At 40.2% G+C, this 20,740-nt stretch overlaps 2 protein-coding genes across 4 annotated transcripts in view; both read left to right on the top strand.

The window, feature by feature from the left end:
• Positions 1 to 2,845, top strand: part of stx3b (syntaxin 3b) — a 32,854-nt gene extending 30,009 nt beyond the window's left edge. Inside the window, exons 10-11 of one of the 2 annotated variants that reach the window (XM_084133489.1) lie at positions 1,772 to 1,851; positions 2,391 to 2,845. In XM_084133489.1, coding sequence (XP_083989615.1) covers positions 1,772 to 1,849 — 78 coding nt within the window. In that variant the 3' untranslated portion in view covers positions 1,850 to 1,851; positions 2,391 to 2,845. The remainder of the gene's footprint in view (positions 1 to 1,771; positions 1,852 to 2,390) is intronic. The other variant, XM_084133491.1, reaches the window with a different exon arrangement.
• Positions 2,846 to 3,530: 685 nt separating this feature from the next.
• kdm2ab (lysine (K)-specific demethylase 2Ab) lies at positions 3,531 to 19,995 on the top strand. 2 transcript variants are annotated; one of them, XM_084132480.1, is made up of 23 exons: positions 3,531 to 3,710; positions 4,642 to 4,680; positions 5,598 to 5,736; positions 5,973 to 6,051; positions 6,137 to 6,183; positions 6,278 to 6,456; positions 6,755 to 6,861; positions 7,223 to 7,316; positions 8,051 to 8,204; positions 8,294 to 8,409; positions 8,504 to 8,630; positions 9,666 to 9,931; positions 10,030 to 10,107; positions 10,194 to 10,457; positions 11,509 to 11,640; positions 11,722 to 11,802; positions 11,945 to 12,208; positions 12,786 to 12,818; positions 12,981 to 13,864; positions 14,290 to 14,453; positions 14,534 to 14,680; positions 18,856 to 19,068; positions 19,142 to 19,995. In XM_084132480.1, the coding sequence occupies exons 2-23, from the start codon at positions 4,645 to 4,647 to the stop codon at positions 19,321 to 19,323; spliced, it is 3,786 nt and encodes a 1,261-aa protein (XP_083988606.1). In that variant the 5' UTR covers positions 3,531 to 3,710; positions 4,642 to 4,644; the 3' UTR covers positions 19,324 to 19,995. The 2 variants fall into 2 exon arrangements, with proteins under 2 accessions (XP_083988606.1, XP_083988605.1); XM_084132479.1 differs by having other exon boundaries at positions 3,534 to 3,710; positions 12,951 to 13,864.
• Positions 19,996 to 20,740: the final 745 nt, after the last annotated feature.

Raw genomic sequence — 20,740 nt, forward strand, 5'->3', positions numbered from 1 at the left:
CAATCAACTGAAGATGTTACGAATCTGCCTGGAATAGAATGTGTGTCTATATTGTCTTAATGCACGGCAAAGAGGAAAGGAAAGACTCTGACTTTGGGTCAGAAAGACAAAAAAAAAAAATAATCAAACAACCCCTACATCACCACATGTTGTTTGGGAAGGTTTCAAGGAAAATCCTCCTCGCTCATCCAAAAACAAAGTCCAGCATATTCAGTTGTCAGACACAATTTGAACTTCAAAAGGAACCGGACTCTAAGTTCAGATGAAACTTAAAAAAGAGCCCACGGTTAAATAAACAGCTGGATTTTTAATGTTGTGGGCCTATTTTTTTAGCTGGAGGTCCTGGACATCTTGTTCAGACACTTGGTATCATTGATTCTAGCAAATACCAACAGATAAAAAATCAAAACCTGACGGCATCTACTAGAAATCGAGTAATGGGCCGTGGTTGGATCTTCCATCAGGACAACGATCCAAGACACACATTATAATCAACACAAAAATGTGTCACTTCTGCCATGACCGTCCCAGTCCCAGACCTGAACCCTATAGAAAATGAGTGGGGTGAACTGAAGAGAAGAAGCGCCAACATGGATCTGGGAATCTGAAGGATCTGGAGAGATTCTGTATGGAGGAATGATCTCTGATCTCGTCAGGTGTTCTCCAAACTCATCAGGCATAGGAGAAGACTCAGAGTAGTTATCTTGGCAAAAGGAGGTTGCAAAAAGTATTTAATAAAAGAGTGCCAATAATTATGGCCAATGAGTTTTGGAGAATAACATCAATTTCATAATGTGATGTACCCCCACTTTCACTTCTTTTACTTCAATGAAAGGTTCGATTTTTGAGAATTTTCTGAATGAAAGATCAGAAGGATGAACAATGCAGATTTATTTGTACAGCCACTGATCATATTTACCAGGGGTGCCAATAATTCTGGCCACAACTGTATTTTCAAGGAAGTACCAGGACTATTAATGGGTATTGCTAACATCTTCAGCTAGTCAGCTTGAGATCCTTGCCGTCTAAGCTGGTTATATCTCTTAAGCATAAGGATAACTATATTCATCCGCACATTCACGCAGAGCTGAAGCACATCCAAAACAATGTTCTTCCGCAAAATTCATGCATTTAGAGGGACAAAAGTTACAGTGTTGGTCAGTATAGTGATGAATGAGGACATATTGCTGTACTGGATGACATTATCAGTACAGTGTCATTTTATGAGAAGGCTCGTGTTGACAATAAGCATTCAAGTTTGGCCTTAAACACGGGGAAGTTAAAAGCCTCAGTAGCATTGCCTGTTCAGGCTGAACTGAGTCACAGTGAGGTGATTTCAGCAGGTTTGTGAGCTGTATGTATATTCTTTACGCAAAAAGCAGAATCATATTATTAGGAAGCACTAACAGAAGAACTTCTTCTTTGGTTTGTATTATGAGCCAATGACACACGATGTGTATTAAATCTAAACTCTTGACCACGTGCACTACAGCTGATGGTAAGTGAGTGATCTCTCTTTCTTAAACACACATACGCACACAGGCCCTAAACTTATAAGCTTTCCCTTTGTTTTATTCCTCTTTCACCCTTTTATCAATTTAAAAGTATTGTGCATGATTTTCCATAAGCAACGTTTTAATGTGAACTGCTGTGAGAACTGTTAGATTTGGTGCCAAAAATGTATTTCTCTTTCCCATGTGCTGTTTCTAACTTGCTCCTGTTCTCTTATTTGTTTTTACTGTCTCGTAAATATCAATCTTTCTCTTTGTAGAAGAAAATGATGATCATGCTTTGCTGTGCGATTCTGGGGATTGTTGTGTTTTCTTACCTTTACAGCTTCTTTTCTTAATGGTAAGCATTCAAATTAAATATATAGTATTCGCATTAGGGAAACTGTAAGGTGCGGACTCACCAGCCTAATTAATTACACAAATGTGTGTTTATTAAATTTTTTAATAATGTCTTCCAAACTAAAATTCCATGGAATGATACTGCAGTATCATATTATTATCTAGAGTAAACAAATGAACACAACACTGACATGTATTCACAACAGTCAAATGCTAAGTTTGAAAAGAGAGGCTATAGCTGATTCAGGATAATTGGGCCATTTTTCCCAGTCACCTCAATTGCAAAATTCGCCAGTTTACCTTAATTAAAGGTGCAGTAGCGATTTCTGTGAAACACGGTTGAAAGTGGATCGGACCAACACACTTGTAGCCACTCTTTAGGGGGAAAATGAACCTTTAGGGGTTCATTTGTTTGTTCTGTTGATTTCAAATATCAACAGCATTTCTCAGAAACCTTTAACCCAATAAATATTGTTATTAAATGGCAAAATTGCTCCATCTGTGTGCTCATCTCAAATTGTCACTCTTGCTATCTTTCAGGCTGAAATGACCCCGAGACTATCGTCAGCCAACTCCCCTTATATCTCCTGCTTTTCTTCTCAGTTTGATCCACGATTCCAAGAGATGCATCATTTGCTGTGTAGTGCACTTCAACCAGACAAACAAATCCTCACACTGACAGACCCACACGAGTGACTGAAGACCAGCGCCCCCTGCCGCACAACAACACAATAGCCTACTCCTGTGCTGTTTGCTTCTCAAACAAGGACAATTATTACAGAAAGGAGCCGAGATATCTATATTTTTTTCTATTTCTTTGTGTGTGTGTTTTTCTGGTTAGTTTTTCTCATAGTCTTATAGTCTAATAGGAATGAAAACTATTATTGTTTGGTTGTATGTTTTTGTGTTTGCTGTAGTAAAATACACGTCTTTTGAATACTTGTCTTTCATGTGTTATGTAATTATCTATTAAAACGAGACCTTAAGAAATCGTTTTTGTTGTCATTTGTTATATCCATTGTCGGCAAGTTGTTTTAGAAATATTGTGTCCTGCCTTCACGTGCTATCGGAATTATCGTAAATACTAGTTTCCAAGTAAAAAAAATGGATATGAACGCTCTCAAGTCAAAATTTGTATGCGACGAGTTTGTAATCACGACTTCAGAAGTGGGAACTAGGAGATTTCCGACATGAAGACATGCAGCATTAATCCCCATCAGCGACCAATCAGGGTACAGACACCCTTTGGGTGTTTTTGAATGATGGCAGGTGGCTTTTGACTTAGCTGTTTTACAAGACAATAACTATTATAATGCCTTCGTTTCTTATGAATTGTGGTGGGTACAAAAAAAATAAAAAATCAACCAATGAGTTTTCGGAGATTATATGCGTCCGCTGACGTTTCAGCAAAAATATTCTTGCCACTATAGGCTGATTTAATGACCCGATTTTCTCTCCGCAGCCAATAAACTGCCCGTTATAAGCAACAATCCGAACATTTATTGGCTCCCGTAATATAATGCACGAGCGAGAGGCGTTGACGATAAAACTCACCCTTGTGAATGGCGTCGCTCTCACCCAATCATCTTTCATCTAGTTTGCATTACCGCTATTTCATTGGCTGTTGATTTTGAGGGGCGTGTCGTATGAGTAGATAGTAGTGGTGTGTGTGTGTATCATGACAATCTGAAAATGGCGGATGAAAGCGGATTGATTTAACTTTATCGTACAAAAATAAGAATATCAAGTCAAAAAACGACACTTTTGCACAGAATGAATTTACAGTCCAACGGGAATTTTTAAGCTTGTTCCCACAAAGCGACTCGTCACTATCGGCAGAAAGCGAAAGTTAAAGGCCAGGTATTGTTTAAAGGTCTTTTTTGTTTTGTTTCTAGCAGGCTAACGGGCTAGCGCGGGTTGTCAATGGAAATGCTAGTGGATTAGTCGGTTAGCCTCCACTGTCAGGGGCTTGACTCTGGTATTTTAAATTCAACGTATGCTTTTCAGCAACAGAGCGGTCACAACCGAGTCTCATGATGAAAATACGCCAATTTTAAAGTTGAATTATATTAGCATTATTGGTTCTCGGTCAAAAGTAGTGCAGCGTTCGCTCAGGCTAGCAGCTTCAGACTAGAGGAGCTTCAGCTGTAATAAATGTCAGATATCTGTCACTGTTCGTGTACTTTATGAGTAACGTTAGCGGATGAAAGATATTCGATTGTTTGGCATTTAAGATATGCAAGTTAGTTTCGTTGTGATTTATTGTTTCAGGAATGTGAAGTTTTTGGGAGCATTTAAACGGGCTCTGTTGTCTGATCACATCGCACTGCTGATTTTAAAGATGCGTCTCAAAAGCCTAGTGAGCTGCCTACATAGACAGCATTCACCTCCCTCCTAATGCCCAGAATTATTTTAGATAGGCTGCTCAATAGGTTTTGAGACACACGAACAACCGGTCATGCATCTGATTTCAGTCTACAGCAGTTAATATCCTTTTTTTCCCACTTCTTCTGAAATGTAGTCATTGAGCGTGTCTCGAAGACTACATATCCTATGGAGTAAGTTAACGTTATAGTTTTTTTGATGTAACTGTTGTTATTTAAGTAGGTGCTTTAAAATGAAGTCGTGTTTCTTAAGCGTTGGTGATTGTTTAGGAGTATTCCCGTCATTCAAGCTGGTTTCAGTTGCATTGATTGATTCATTAATGCAGTTATACTCGCTGCACCTGATGCTATTTATTATGTGCGTCTGCAAGAAACGCTCCTCTAATTTATCCATTCATTTTTTTCAGAGCATGGAAGAGGAGAGTTCACGTTATAGCAAACGCCTGGTAAGTTTCTCATTTACTCAACAACTATTATGCAAATCAAATTGCTGTCTAGGGAACATTTGTTTGTAGTTTTTAACCGAGCTGTAATGCGGTTATACTGCCGACAGCTGGCGCTCTAGGCCTGACCTCGCACCCGAGGGGTTTGTTGATATTACAGTGAACACGCCCAAGGGAAGAGACTGTCAAAACCTCATTCTCATGTGTGTGGTGCACTGATATCACAAAGCCTGTGCCACAACAGCAGTAAAATAATAAACTTTTTTAAATATTTGCTTTAAATGGGGATACACCAATGTTCAATGTTCTAATGTTCATATGGCATAGCCATAGAAGGCTCTATATGGTGCATTTGAAAGATAGGAACGCATGTTCACATCAGTGTGTGAAGTAAAAGATAATATTTTATCAACTTCCGGCTGCCCAGCTGTATGAATGTGAATCAAGATAAATTTAGCAGAAACGGCCTTTGCATTTCTATATTAAAGGCACAATATGTACGATTTTTGGATTAACATATCAATAAACCACTAGAGCAATGTTATATATTTTGTTGATTTGTGTACTTGCATTATCCAGAATGTTTAAATGCAGAGAAATAAGCCATTTTAACAAGGACACAGACCGTGTGTTTTATTAGACAGATGAGCAACTGTTTGGATGCATTCATCGACAGAAAAATAATCATTGTTATACAGCTCAACGCAGTTAGTCTTTTTGTTTAAATCTCGTTTTCTTGATTTACCGCGAGTACCATATTTGCCATGCCGGCTGTAGAGGTGAAGATGACAAATCAAGGCATCATCAATCTACGCCTTTGTTTTCAATAAACGACCTCTAGTGGTGAAAAATTACATAGTGTGCCTTTAATCTTGAGTTTTGTTTTCTCAACCTCTTATAAACGTGTACTTCGTTTTCAGCGGACTGGCACGCGGCGACGTTACCAGGATGATGGCATTTCAGATGATGAGATTGAAGGGAAGAGGTCCTTTGACCTTGAAGAGAAACTCCAATGTAACCGATTCAACTCGGATCTGGTCAAAATTATGGATGGGAAAGGTGCATGTTTAACATGTTTAGTTCCGGCACTGACTTACATGCTGAGTTTTGGTTCCTTTTATCCAGGCTAACTATATTGTGAGATTTTTCTTTGCCACAGCCATCTTTGAGTTTGGTTATGAGGCAGCATTTTCTGTAAAGCTGCTTTGAAAAATTGCTATTTAAAAAGTACCGGTAGTCACTGATATTCTGCATTTTTGGAGATCCAAGTTAACCATGTATGGTGTTCTCTGCAGACTTCACCTTGGAGTACATCCAACGGGAGGGACTCCGGGCCCCCATTATCTTCAAGAAAGCAGATGGCCTTGGCCTAAAGTATGGCTCATTTCATCATGCCAGTTTGCACAGCTGTTTGCACCTCTTTATCGTTTAAAAATGTTTATATTATCTGTTTTTGTAGGATGCCTGACCCTGACTTTAGTGTCAGTGATGTGAAATTGTTTGTGGGTAAGAAGAAAAGTTTTTGATCCTCCCACACTTTGAACATTTTTATCATCAGTGACTGTTTCTAATATTCGCTCTCCTACCTTTACTCCGATAGGCAGTCGCAGGATGGTCGACGTGATGGATGTGACCACTCAAAAAGGCATTGAGATGTCAATGGGTCAGTGGAGGCGATACTACGAGACGCCGCCATCTGAGCGAGAAAAGCTGTATAATGTCATCAGCCTTGAGTTCAGTCACACAAAACTAGAGAATCTAGTTAAGAGACCCGCCTCGGTACGTACACGCTCAAATAGTGGTCAACCAATATATCGTTTTTGCTGATTAATCTGTGCCAATAACAGCTTTTGGAAGTGGTGGATATTGGCAAAAGTGAATGTGATATCAGCTAATAATGGGTTTTTTTATTGTGGAGGGTTATGGATGGCATAAATATGAATATGGGGTGTAATAAAACAGATGATGTTATTTTACTAAATTCTATTGATAGTTTTATCTGGTTGAGCTCTACACAAACAAAAATGCCTTTGTCTGTGAAACAGTTTCTTTATGTGTTGGCTTGTGTTTTCATTAGGTTGATATGATTGACTGGGTGGACAACATGTGGCCACGTCATCTTAAAGAAAGACAAAGAGACTCCACCAATGCCATTATAGACATGCAGTACCCTAAAGTACAGAAGTAAGTTGTTTACTCGTATAAGTAGGGGTTAATCCACAGCTAGCTGTGCATCAAACTATTTTAATGCATGACTTAGAGGCAAAGAACCACCCAAAGCGAAGCATTCAAGTCGTTTAATGCACTGCTAGCCGTGTGTGCCTGTCAATGAAAGCAGCGCATTAATATAGAACAGCGATTAAACTGACTGGAACTACCTGTGCATTAAACTATTTTAATGCACACCTTCCAGCCAATCAGAATCGAGTATTCAGGAATAATTCCATTTAAACTGTTTTTGTTTTAGCACTAGGGCAACATGAACTTGATTTGTGAAGATTGTTCATATATTGTGTGCGTGTGTGTGTGTGTGTGTGTTTTTCAGGTATTGTCTGATGAGTGTCGAGGGATGCTTCACAGATTTCCACATAGACTTTGGTGGCACATCAGTCTGGTATCACATCCTCAGGGGAGGGAAGGTGAGTGCTGTCTTAAAGGTACAACACTAGTGTGTGCTGACTGAGTTCAGATCAGAATGAAATACTGCGGTTGAAATGTTTGGGGTTGGTATGATTTTCTTTTGCTCACAAAGGCAGCGTTTATTTGATCACAAATATAGTAAAAACATTAATGATTACAATACAACAAAACAATGCCATTTGATTATAACAATATATCAATGTAATTAATCCCTGTGATATCAAAGCTGAATTTTCGATCCATTCTTCAGTGTCACGTGATCGATATGAAATAATGCTGATTTGCTGCTCAAGAAACATTTCTATAATTAATGTTAAACTGTTGTGCTGCATTTTTGTGGAAACCATTATGCATTTTTTCAGGACGTTCTTTGAAGAATGTAAAGTTCTAAAGAACAGCGTTCATTTGAAATGGAAATATCTTAATTGTAATATCACGTCTGAACAAAACTATTAATTTTTTTTTTTTAAACGTACTGACCCCAAACCTTTGAATGCTAGTGTAGCTGGAGATTCTTGCTTTCTTAGCGCTTAAAACCTTTTAAATGTGAGAATCTTTTTCTTTCTCAGCTCTAATTACTGTGGAGTACTGAATGATTGTTTTGTATCAGCCTCTCCCTGTCAAATCCCCTTGTTTCCTGTAATCGCAGAATTTATAAACCTGTGTCAATCTATCCCTCTGGTCTTTCGTAATTACCTGTCCCTATTGACCTTGTTATACTGAATGATCTCAGGTTTTCTGGCTGATCCCGCCCACACCTCAGAACCTGGAGCTCTATGAGAACTGGGTGTTGTCAGGGAAGCAAGGTGACATCTTTCTCGGCGATAAAGCCACCGCCTGCCAACGGATCGAACTGAAGCAAGGCTACACATTCATGATCCCCTCTGGTACACTCATGTGGAATCTAATGATGCTTTAATTGCTTTGGAAGCTCGCTGGGTTTTCTGGGAGCAAACCACTGTGTCTTTGTGTGTAGGGTGGATCCATGCGGTGTACACTCCAATGGATACTCTGGTGTTTGGGGGTAATTTTCTGCACAGCTTTAACATTCCCATGCAGCTCAACATTTACAACATTGAGGACCGCACACGGGTGAGCATTCGTACACAATCACACACTTGATTTATTCATACCACCGATACCCACTTGTGAACTGTTTTCGACTGTCTGTGGTTTATCTGTACAGGTCCCTCCTAAGTTCCGCTACCCTTTCTACTTTGAGATGTGCTGGTATGTGTTGGAGCGTTACTTGTACTGTCTAACAAACACGTCTCACCTCACACCTGAGTTCCAGAAGCACTCACTGGGCATTGGTCAGTACACATCCTTTTATATACGGCTGTGAATGAGTACAAAAATACATCAGTTATGGGTGTAACGGTATAAAAAAATCGCCAGTTTGGTACATAACTTAGTTTTGACTATTGTTCACTAAGTTCCTCATGGGCAGTGGTTAAAACAATGCTGCATTAGTTTGCTTGCCAAACCAATAGACCTGTACTAGAGGTCTGCACGGGCTTTAAACTGAAGCCCGAACCCGGCCCGTACCCGCGATCATTTAACCCGACCCGACCCGACCCGACAATTACATTTACATGTTAAGCCCGAACCCGACCCGAACCCGAGGTCCACTCTATTTCTCACAGCAAATAAATACCATTTTTGCAATATGTTGTATTTAATGATTGCTTGAAACGGTAAACAAATACATGTAGGCACAGCGGCCCTCCCATACACAAAAGAAATATATTTGAATATATATATATATATATATATATATATATACAAACGAAATGTTTGTAACATTTTTAAAGCACTTTTATTTAAGTTATTGCTGTTGTTCATTTAATTTGTTTTAAAATTCACATTTCATCCAGAGCGGTTTCTTCTCGCTTTGCAATGTTTTCGCTTTCTTCTTGATGCGCAATGTGTGCATAGGCTACACAGACCACAGACACACAGGCTCTCTCTCTCAAATTTGAGCCTGTGTGTCTGTGGTCTGCGTAGCCTATGCACACATTGCACATCTGTGCACGCAACTTTCTCTCTCTCGCGTGCCGGTCACCACAATACAGCAAGCAGGCAAAGCACACGACACGCAAACTATATATAGCCTATTTAGTTTTTCTTAGTTACAAACCCGAACCCGACCCGAACCCGAGGCTGTTCAATAAACATTAACCCGAACCCGACCCGAAACCCGCACATTTTTCGGGACCCGTCGGGCTCGGGTCGGGTAGCAGACCTCTAACCTGTACTGAGTATTTTCGAGACTAATATGTGTACTGTTACATCCCATCATCAAAGCAACCTTAATTAAACTGGCACATCTGATTTGTGCTTCACAGGGCTAAAGAAGGAAGATGTAATCAAAGAAGGAGAATTAGATGATCATGCAGGAAGTGACGAGAAGGAGGATGTGGAGGTGAAGGAGGAGCCTGAGGATGAGGCAGCACTCACTCCTCCCTCTCGCCCAGGGGTGAAAGTTCACCTGACACCCTTTGAGCTGGAGGGACTTTGGGAATTACTACACAAGTTGGAGGATTTGCCAGCTCACAAGAAATGTGTTCCATCAGGCATCAGAAATGCTCCAGCACTGCTCAGTGACATACGGGTACAAACATAAACGCCATGTGGCCATAGTAATATATTTTTTTTAAAGCACAAGCACATTGATTATTTTATTTTATTTTTTTTCTCTTGTCCCAACAGAAGCTGCTAGAGGAACATGGAAATGATAATCCCAAATTGTCTTACACTGGAAAACCAATTGTCAAATGGCCCAAAAGAGTAAGTTATATACTTGTTCCATGACCACTGTACTTACAGCACATACCAGGAAGTGGAAGTAAAAATGTGTCCTCTTCTGTCTGCAGCCCTCGTGGTATCAGCCGCCGCCACCTCTGTCTCTGCTGTACCGCCCGCGTGCTCCTGGTTCAGCCCCCGTGTTGCCGCCGGTTCCTCGGCCCGTGAAGCCGTCTTCCTCCATCTCAGCTATGAGACGCAGACGCGTGCGCTGCAAACGCTGCGAGGCCTGTCTGCGCACTGAGTGTGGCGACTGCAACTACTGTAGGGACATGAGGAAGTTTGGAGGACCCGGCAGACTCAAGAAGAGCTGTGTTCTCCGACAGTGTCTTGCAGTGAGTATCTGTGTTCAGAAGGGCCAGACTGGGACAAAATGTCAGGTTGGGAAATCTCACACTCATCCAGGGCATCCCATACACCCACAACAAATGGACAACCTTGTTTTTTGTATGGCCGTCACATTAAAATAAAAAGGTATAGGCCCTTAGGCTGGGGCTGTGCAAATATTTAAAGGTTCTCTCTAGAGCTGCACCTTTTTCCCTGATATCTGTCTCTCCTTGTGTGTGTACTTTTTTTGTGCTATTTTTCTTGTACCTGTCACTTCTTCACTATAAATTAATAATATAAAATAATAATAAGCTAAGCAGCAGGCCAAATCAGTCGCCAGGCCATCAGGAATTCTCCCAGTGCTCCCGATGGCCAGTCCGGACCTGCTGTTCAGTGTTAATGTCATTTACTGATAGTACTGAAAATTGTAGAAAAACTGGTTAAAGTTTTGAACTTTTGACCATTGCATTTACACTAATGTGCAAAAATGTGGGGTCAGTAAGATATACTGTTCTGTAATATATATATTTTTTTGTAATTTATTTTAAAGAAATGTTTGCTTTTATTTAGCATTAACACATTAAATTGATCAAAAAAATTATAAAAAAATATTAAACAGCTCAACTGTTTCAAAATTGATAAAAATAAGAAATGTTTCTTGTGCAGCAGATCAGCTATTAGAATGATTTCTGAAGGATCATGCGACACTGAAGACTGGAGTAATGATGATGAAAATTTAGCTTTGCATCAAAGGAATAAATGACATTTTTAAATGTATTAGAATAGACGGTTATTTTAAATTGTAATGTTTCACTATATTACTTTTACTGTTTTTTTTTGTGTGGTTTTTTTAATCATATGCTGCATAAAACAGTACTGTATTGTACAGCACAGTACTGTATTACTGTCTTCCTAAGAGACTTTCAAATACATTAAAAAAATCTTACCAACCCCAAACTTTTCAGTGGTAATGTGCATATAATAGTGAACATTGTCATTTTAAAATTACAATTCAACAAAAGTTGTTTGTTGAATCTCACACTTGTGTTCTGTTTCTAGCCGGCGCTACCTCTTACTGCAGTATGTGCCATATGTAAGGAAGGCTATCAAGAGGCTGAAGACTCAGAGTCCGTCCAGACGCTCATGGAATGCTCTGAATGTGCTCAGATCACTCATCCAGAATGTATAAAGGTACATGTGTATCCCACATCTCACTTTTTATGAAATTAGCTGTTATATGTATATTATCTTAATGCCACATGTATATTGCAGGTACCCAGTCAGGGTGTTATCAATAAGGACCTTCCCAGTTGTTGGGAGTGTCCAAAATGTGTCCAGGGCAAGAAAACAGAGGTATTCTTTCTGCTTTTGGCAGCTGTCCTTTTTGAAACACAAAAAGTCATCTAGTTTTAACAGGATTTTACTTAAGTGACTTCACATATGATGGTTAGATTTAAAGACTAATTTAATGATAATTGTGTTTTATTGGTATTAGTCTTCCAGTAGTAGTGAGGAGGAGACGGACAGCAGTGTGTCCAACGGCGGTCGCTTGTCTGGTCCTCCGGCTAAGCGGGCATACAGAGAGGGGATTGGGGTGGGGGGCTTGCGTATAGGGCGCAGAGGTCGCCCGCCCCTCTCCCCCTCCTCCCTGCCTCTGACCCGCTCCAGACGGCAGCCGCCCCCGTCCCAGAGACTCCTGCTGCAGCACCAGCAGAACAGGAGGAGAGCAGGGGCGCTGGAGTTACAGCTCAGGAAAAGAGTAAGTGTACACATGGTTTACAGATATAATGTAAAGTTGCTTTCAATTCGTTGTATTTCCATTCATCGGACAACATGTTTGACAACAGTTAATGTCAGAAGTTGGCGATGCACTAACATTCAAAAGTTTGGGTCAGTAAGATCTTTGTTTTTGAAAGAAGACATCAAGACTGCATTTGTTATCAAAAAACAGTAATATTGTGAGATATTACTACAATTTAAAATAACTATTTTAAAAAGAAATTTATTCCTGTGATCAAAGCTGAATTTTCAGCATCTTTACTCCAGTCTTCAGTGTCACATGATCCTTTAGAAATCATTCTAATATGATGATTTATTTGATACTCAAGAAACGTTTCTTCTTATTATCAAGGTTGAGAACAGTTGAGATGCTTATATTTTTGTAAAAAAAACAGCCCCTAAATGGTTGGCCTGATGCTCACTTCCTGTCTAAGTGGGTGGTTCTTGGCCAAAATAAACTGCAATGTGGATCATGCTTTATGACGATGATTGTCAAACGTCTGACTACATCAGTCCAATGCAATGCTGCATGTCTGATTTCTTGCTTTCTGTTGCAGATCAAATTGGAAAGGAACAAAATCCTCCAGTCGGTGAGTGTTTTGAGTCTATAACATCTGCTTCCCTCATCCCAGCGCATCTCTAATCCCGCTTTTACCATTCTCACATGCTCTCTCTGTCACTCGGCTGTGCTTTTGTTCTCTCTACTTCTGTCTGTCTCTCAGACCCGTTCGTCTGTCTGTCTTTCTCCAAAGCTCCTGCGTCAGCGGAGTCTGGAGAGAGGGGGTGTAGTCCGAGCAGGACCCGGCCGGGGCATCTCCCGTGGCCGAGGGACATCCTGTCGCGGGAGAGGGGTACGACTACGCGGCGGTGGCAGAGGTGGAGGTCTGAGAGAGAGAATGGAGACGGAGGGAGAAAGAGATGATTCTGTGGAAGAAGAACAGGAGGAGAGGAAAGAGAATGGACAGTATAACGGGAAAGAGAACCGTCCTCAGAGACGAGGCGTTAAAGCAGGCGAAGACGAGAACGGCGACAGTCATCGAAACGGAGAGAGTGAGGGGAGCAGTGAGGGAGGAGAGCCGACTCCGTCTGACACTTCTGTGGTGCTAAATGATGACGTCAGAGGCCAGGGGTCCTGCGTCACCGTCACGTTACAGCCATCGAGAGGTCGGCGCGACCCTAGCGCAATTGTTCCTAAATTGGAAGCCAACTTGTCTTCTAGAAGCCTTCCGCAAAACCACAAAGCCCTGCTCCGTCCCCCCTTGCGAAACGGCGCCACTCGCTCTGACAGTCCTCATTCGCCTGCGGACAGATTGCACCTTAACAAATCACCTCTTTCACCATCACACACTCTGACGAGGAGCGCATCCAAACACTCACACTCGGTGCGGATTCTCAGATCAAACGTCAAAGGCTCCCATCACCGGCTAACCCGAGAGAGAATTGGGACAAAAACTCGATCGGAAAGGGCAAAGTCCTCCGTCTCCTGTCCCAGCTCCACCTTACGGCCCTCGCCGGAGCAGAACGGAGGGGGGAACGAGCCAGGCTGGGAGAGAGAGGTGTGGGTGTCCGTGTTCCGCTACTTGACTCGTGCAGAGCTGTGCGTTTGCATGGCGGTTTGCAAGAGTTGGTACAAATGGTGAGTGCGCAATTACCAACATGCATGTTACAAAATCTAGTGAGCTACCTTGTTGTTTACCGTCTACATACATAGGCAGCTTCCTTATGAAACTGAAATGAAAATGATTTCGGGTTTCCTAATTCCAGAAATGTAATTAGAGTTCCCTTTTTTTTCTTGTTAAAAGCTCCAGGTTTGCTGTGCTTGTTTGTAGGGCTGTAAAGTTTGGCCAAAAACATTGTTATTTTTATATATATAAGACAGGGCTTGGATTTTTGTGGCAGTGCATTCTGGGATTACCTTCATCATGAAGTATATACTGTGCTACAGTATATGTTCAGCTCAAATTATGCCTTTTAAATGTTTCCTATGGAGGCAGCTCAATATACTTCAGAACAAAGCAAAGGTGTGTGTCTGTTTATTTGAATACTGTGGTGTTGTCACAGGGGCTGTGACAAGCGTTTATGGACGCGGATCAGTCTGAGCCGATGCCGCTCTATAAGTCCACAGGCCCTCACGGGCATCATCAAGCGACAGCCTGTCACACTGGACCTGTCTTGGGCCAACATCTCCAAGAAGCAGCTCAGCTGGCTCATCAACCGCCTGCCAGGTGTGTGTTCTCTCATTACCACTGCGTCTGTTTTAACACACACTACTGTATGACATGACTCACAGCCCGCTCTCTCACAGGCCTTAAAGATCTGGTGCTATCAGGGTGTAATTGGACATCAGTCTCAGCACTGAGCTCTCCAAGCTGTCCTCTACTGCGCTCTTTAGACCTGCGCTGGGCAGACGGCGTCAAGGACGCTCAAATCAGGGATCTGCTCAACCCACCAGGTAATCACTCATTTATTATTTACATTTCCCTGTATTACCTTAAATTAGGGGTGTGATAGTCAAAAAATATCTCTATCTAGTTTTTTTTTTTTTTAGATGATAATTAGTGGAGTGCGTTTTTGTGCTGGTACATTAACTGGTTTAGGCCCGTCATGGACAGCTGACTCTCAAAGCTTTTCATATTGTGTGCGGTGGTCAGTTCATAGCAGTCACAGACATTTAATTTTCCACTGAGTCGATATTTGTCCCCTTAACACTAGAACTACCGGAATTCCATAACTACTAGAACGACCATAGCGGCCATTCTGACCGTTCATACTTTGACGTTCATATGGCCGTACTGAACGTCATTTTCGTCATGTCATATCTATTGTACATGTTAACCTTCTCTTTTCCAATGAAGCTTTTAATTCCTGTCGTCATAGCCCTTAAAACAAGCACAAAAGAAAGATTCCCCCGACAGGTGCTGCCTCTATTTGAGGAACGTTTTGCGTCAAAATAATATTTTTTTCACCGCACTCACGACGTGAATAGACATGCACAAAAGTTAGGAAACGTCAAAGCTTCATACCGTTTAGTACAGCCTTGTTTGTAAATAAGTTCAATAATCAATACAAAATCTAAAAATGAATGGATCTACAATGATAGGTAGGCTAATAATAAACAGGACACAAAATTTTAATTCAAATGAATGTGAAAATGTATACAAACAGGCTAAGAAAAAAACGTGAACATTAGCTAAACAAGAAAACGAACTGCTTTAGAACGATTAGTTTCAGTGAACAAAAAATATTAACGAACAAAATCAGGTTAACTGCCCATTTGAACGGCGCAAACACCCCGCATCATTGACGCTTACGCACATTCCACACAGGTAAACACCGCCTTTCGTGTGCAGCTCCCACACACTTTGTGACATTTGGCACATGTCTCCTTGGTTTTATTTTGTTTGCAGTTCCTCCAGTTGTATGGCTTTTGATTCCATGTGGAATGTGGAGCGAAGTTCGCTCGCCAGTCCTGTGATGAAGTCCCTCCGCAAAACTTGCAATGTAGCGGACTTATGATATTTATAATGCGTGCGGTCAAAATGACCGTTATGGTCATTCTAGGTAGAAATAGTCAGAACTGTTGTGTGTTTTGTGATTTTAATAAAATAACAGTGTCAGAATAAAATATACACATATTTAGGAAAAGTCAGAGTCCTATTGCCACATTTATTTTATTTTAACAAAGTTATTACACTGTAAAATTTAAAAACGGTCAAAATGACCGCCTTGGGAGTTCTAGTGTTAAACTGATTTCAAGGGAATTTTTACATTTATAATTCTACCTTAGACATGTGCATCATCTTTTGTCATTGATACATTTCATGAATAAATTGTTACCAATCAAATGAAATCAGTATCATCAACCCATCTTTGCACTACAGAAATGGAAGCCGCACAGAAGCCGCATCTGAAGAGACATTTGGATGTGTTTATGGTTTAATGCAACTCTGAGGTGTATTTTTTTTATCGAATATTTAATTATGAATTGGTTTTAAAAGAATGAAAACTTACTTTAAAGGGTTAGTTCGCCCAAAAATGAAAATTCTGTCAGTAATTACTCACCCTCATGTCGTTCCAACCCCGTAAGACTTTTGTTCATCTTCGGAATACAAATTAAGATATTTTTGATGAAATCTGAGAGCTGGCTCACTCCTTCATAGACTGCTAGGTAATCGATATCTGCCAGCCCAGAAAAGTTAGTAAAGACATCGTTAAAATAGTAAAACGATAAAAATCGTTGATAGTTTATCAAGCGACGAGAATACTTTTTGTGTGCAAAAAAACACAAAAATAATGAATTGTGTGTGTATAATGACAACTTAGTGTTTATTGAACTTACATTTTTATAAAACATTAACATTATTATAACATTTATAATAACATTTATTATAAAATGACAAATGTGACATTTGCAGTCATACTGATAAGTAATACGGCATTCTTGCTTGTCATGTAATATTGCTTAAAGGGGTGGTATAATACCTATTTCACAAGTCTCTGATGTCCCCAGAGTGTGTATGTGAAGTTTTAGCTCAAAATACCCCACAGATATTTGTATATAGCATGTTAAAATTGTCACTTTTTGAGGGCGAGTAAAAACGCACCGTTTTTGTGTCTGTTCCTTTAAATGCAAATGAGCTGCTGCTCCCAGCACAGAGGGCGGAGCTTCAACAGCTTGCACTTACACAGACATGCACTGAAAATTTCAAAAACTTTTAGCTTTTATGTTCAAACAAGTCAGATGAAGATGGAGAGACTCAAAAAGTAGTAACAACATGTAGAATGCAACAGGACATTTCTGAATGGTTAGTTGATGAATTTATGTAGCTTATGTGTAGTTATCTTCTAGTCATTAGCATATTCTGTCATGATAATCTATAAATCGTCTTCCTGGGGGCGGGGTTTATGTAAATTTTAGGGTTTGTGATGTCACTAACCCGGGAGGAATCCTTAAAAAGCAATTTCTTTAAAATAAAATATCTCCCTTTGCTTTGAACTTTGAGCGTCGTAACTTTGCAGATGTTGTTTATGCTCAAACAGCAACATTACACACAAACTAAAGTTAAAAAAGTGAAATCATAATCAACCATTAATATATATTAATTATATAATTTGATATGAATAAAAGACAACTCGTAGGGAAAAATAGCCCCTTATATCTTGAATTGTGTGGTCATTTATCGGCATTAAAATAGGCTACATCAGGGCTATTCAATTAGTTTCATTCGAGGGCCGCATTATCAAATCGAAAAGTTGAGGTGGGCCGGTGGGTTGGTTTGGGGGTTTATCTTATTTATTGAAGCATAAGTTTCAATAAATTAGTTAAACTAACCCTAAAAAAGTGTGGTATTTACTTGGAAATGTGGTACCCAACAGTAGCCTATGCAAATATATAAAACCATAATAAATAAAAAACTTGATAATTTACAGCTGTGTACAACTATTTTCCTTGGAACAAATAAATTATTTATACAAACTTATAGCTGTTGGTGAGAAATAATAATTATTTTATTTATAATTGTTATGCTTAAATGAAAATATTCTGACAGTGAGACTTGTTAACCACAGGCTACTCACTCCCACTGTATAAAAAATGCCTAAACACAAGTTAAAGACTATACGCACCTTTACAAAGAAACTGACATAATTTCATAACAAGCATTAATTATATATTCCTCTACCCACCTAATAAAACTAATGCAATATAAATCACTATATTTACTATTATACTATATAATATATAATATAATAAGTATACATATATTTACTATATTTATTTATTACTACATAGCCTATTCAATATAAATATTGCACATTTCTGCCCAACCATGGTAAATTACTACAGTACATTCATGGTAAATGTTTGTAAGGGTGATTAGGGGATTTAAAGTCTTCTAATTTCGTTCATGCCACAATGTTTCTCCTGCTTTCCTCATCAGTCTTGTTGGGAATGTTGAGGCTGTTTCATCCGATTTAATACTAGTTAAACCATCGAGTGATTTGTGGTTTGTAACAGAGAGGTTTCTGTCAAACTGAAACGCTTCCCACTGGTTGTCGCAACGCTGTTTAATATAGTGACCGGGAGTAAACGCAACTCCGTGCTGGGCCGTGTTGAAACAACTAGTGAAACAACTGAAAACAGCGATATTTGTTGTTATACTGTACTGAACGAGACCGCTTCAGATGATTCAGTGACGGAGCGGTCCGAATGAATCCGAATAGTTTTAGACCGTTAAGCAAGCGCGTTTAGAATCGAACCAAAAGAATGATTCATTCACGAATGATTGGTAGCCTATCGCTGGTTCAGTCGACATAAATTCGGGACACATATAATAACTGCAGAAATATTCGCACGTAAAACGTTTCTCAGGTCAATCGGAGCGAGTATCAAACTGAATTAGCCGCACCGCCAGGAAAAGAGGAAGAGGGAGGTTGGTGCCGTCGGGCCGCATGGAGATGATTGGCGGGCCGCCAATTGAATAGCCCTGGGCTACATCATGCAGAGACGCTCAATGTCAGCTTGCACATTTAAATCAAGAATTACGATATTATCTTAGACACAGGTTTCAAGTAGGGGTTTGCAATATACTGTGTATATATATATATATTGTGTGTGTGTGTCTGTAGGCAGTGATAACCGTTCCCAGATGAAGAACATGCAGTGTTTGTGGCTGTGCGGTCTGGAGGTGACTGAAGCCACGCTGAGGCTGATCATCAGACACATGCCTCTGCTCACACGCCTGGAGCTCTCGCATTGTCCCATCACAGATGGTGCTCTCAACCTCCTCAGCGCAGTGGGCTCCTCCACACGCAACACACTCACACACCTCAACTTAGCAGGTGAGCAAGCGCACACCAAACCTGCTTCCAACTTAGTGACGTTAAGCAAAACTAAATTTGATGTCACCCTCAGGTTGCAGCCGCCTGACGGACCGATGCCTGGTGTTCCTGCGCCGCCTGTCCTGTCTCTCCGTACTGGACCTTCGCAACTGCAAAGGGGTCTCGCGGCAGGCATGCGAAAGCTTTATCTCCGAGCTGTCCGTCAATGCCCTCTACTGCCTATCAGACGACAAGCTCATCCAGAGGATATCGTAAAAGCCGCCCTTCTCAGGGAGAGAGAGAGACTTTGTGAATATTTGTGTGACTGAGAAGGAACGCAGGGTATGTGTGTGTGTGTGTGATGGGTTCTGTAGGTCTGTAGGAGGTTCTCTGTTTGACAGATGTGTGACGGCTCAGGAGGGAGGAGCTCAAAGCATCCAGGGTGGGGCTTATGTATAAATATGACTGGGCGAGGAGTATCCTTTTTGTAGTTAACTATTTCCCTCTGTTCTGTGTACACACACAAACAAACACACTGCAATTGGCAATCAGATCGGTTCTCAGGCCTGTCATGCCATGGGCTCTTCTATTAAAGAGATCAACAGGTGCTATTCCTCTACAGTTTGTTTTCTATTTCTGAGCGGCTTACCGTCTGCTACTTCTCTGATCCATCGTCACCTAGACAGATTCATTTATCCTTAGTAGTGTGGAGGTTAGCATTGCGTTTCGTTTCCTTTTCACTCATCCCCTTACTTTAAATGTCATTTTACTTGAGGAATACCTTTCTGTTCTTAATTCCTCTCCCTCCTTAATACCTGAGAGTATAGAGATATATAAATATATAAGCACCCTTGTGTAAATGTATTCCTCTCCTGTAGTAAGACAGAAAAAAAAATCTGTAGCATTATAATTATTTTGAGAAACTTTTTCACTTTTTTTTTCTTTTTCAAGAAAATAAAAAAAATGAAAAAAATGCGAGCTTGAGTTGATTTAAATAAGTGAAGATGCTGACTTCTGAGGTTTTGTTGAAAATGTTTACATTTTGTTCTTAGTTAACAAATTTAAAAAATATAGTTATTGGTTTCTAGTTGACTTAAAATACTGGATATGTTAATTTTTACAACGGCTATTAAGACCTAGCTGCCCTGTGCTAGCATGGTGTGTTGCAACTCTGATTAATTTGATCCTGTCAATCTCAGACTTTATAAGTTCAGCTCACCCCAGTCTCATGCTGAAAGGTTAAAGGTTTAGTACAAATATTTTTATTTTTTTTATTTTTTTGTTCTCAGAAGGGTTTATGAATTCAGTACATCCTTATCTGATGCAGTCTGATCTCATGGAGTTCATAAAAACAGCAGCATGACATTCTGAATCTGTCTGGTCCTAAATGACTTCATGCATTCAGAACACGATAGCGTCTGATCTCAGATGTATAAAGTCAGCACATGCTTGACTGATGTTATTTGATCATGTTTCTGATGCTGTCTGATCTCAGACAAGTTTACACATTCAGATCGAGATGCTTTCTGATCTCAGTTGAGTATAAATTCAGTTTAAGGTGCTGTCTGATGAATTTGCCAAATCCATCTAATGTTGTTTGTTTTTTAAATACATTAATCTTTGAGATCAGACGGCACCTCGAGCTGAATTTGTGGTGTGGTTAAAAAAAGTGTGTACATGATCCCCCCCTGGC

This window comes from Abramis brama (genome assembly GCF_963993115.1).
Source record: "Abramis brama genome assembly, chromosome: 13".
NCBI classification, from domain to species: domain Eukaryota; kingdom Metazoa; phylum Chordata; class Actinopteri; order Cypriniformes; family Leuciscidae; genus Abramis; species Abramis brama.

Bases quoted from the DNA above. Each gene is read 5' to 3' on its own strand.
- kdm2ab (XM_084132479.1), top strand. From the start codon at position 4,645: ATGGAAGAGGAGAGTTCACGTTATAGCAAACGCCTG. The intron at 6,457-6,754 runs GTACGTACACGC...TGTTTTCATTAG, and splicing joins TAGTTAAGAGACCCGCCTCG to GTTGATATGATTGACTGGGT. The intron at 10,458-11,508 runs GTGAGTATCTGT...TTCTGTTTCTAG, and splicing joins TTCTCCGACAGTGTCTTGCA to CCGGCGCTACCTCTTACTGC.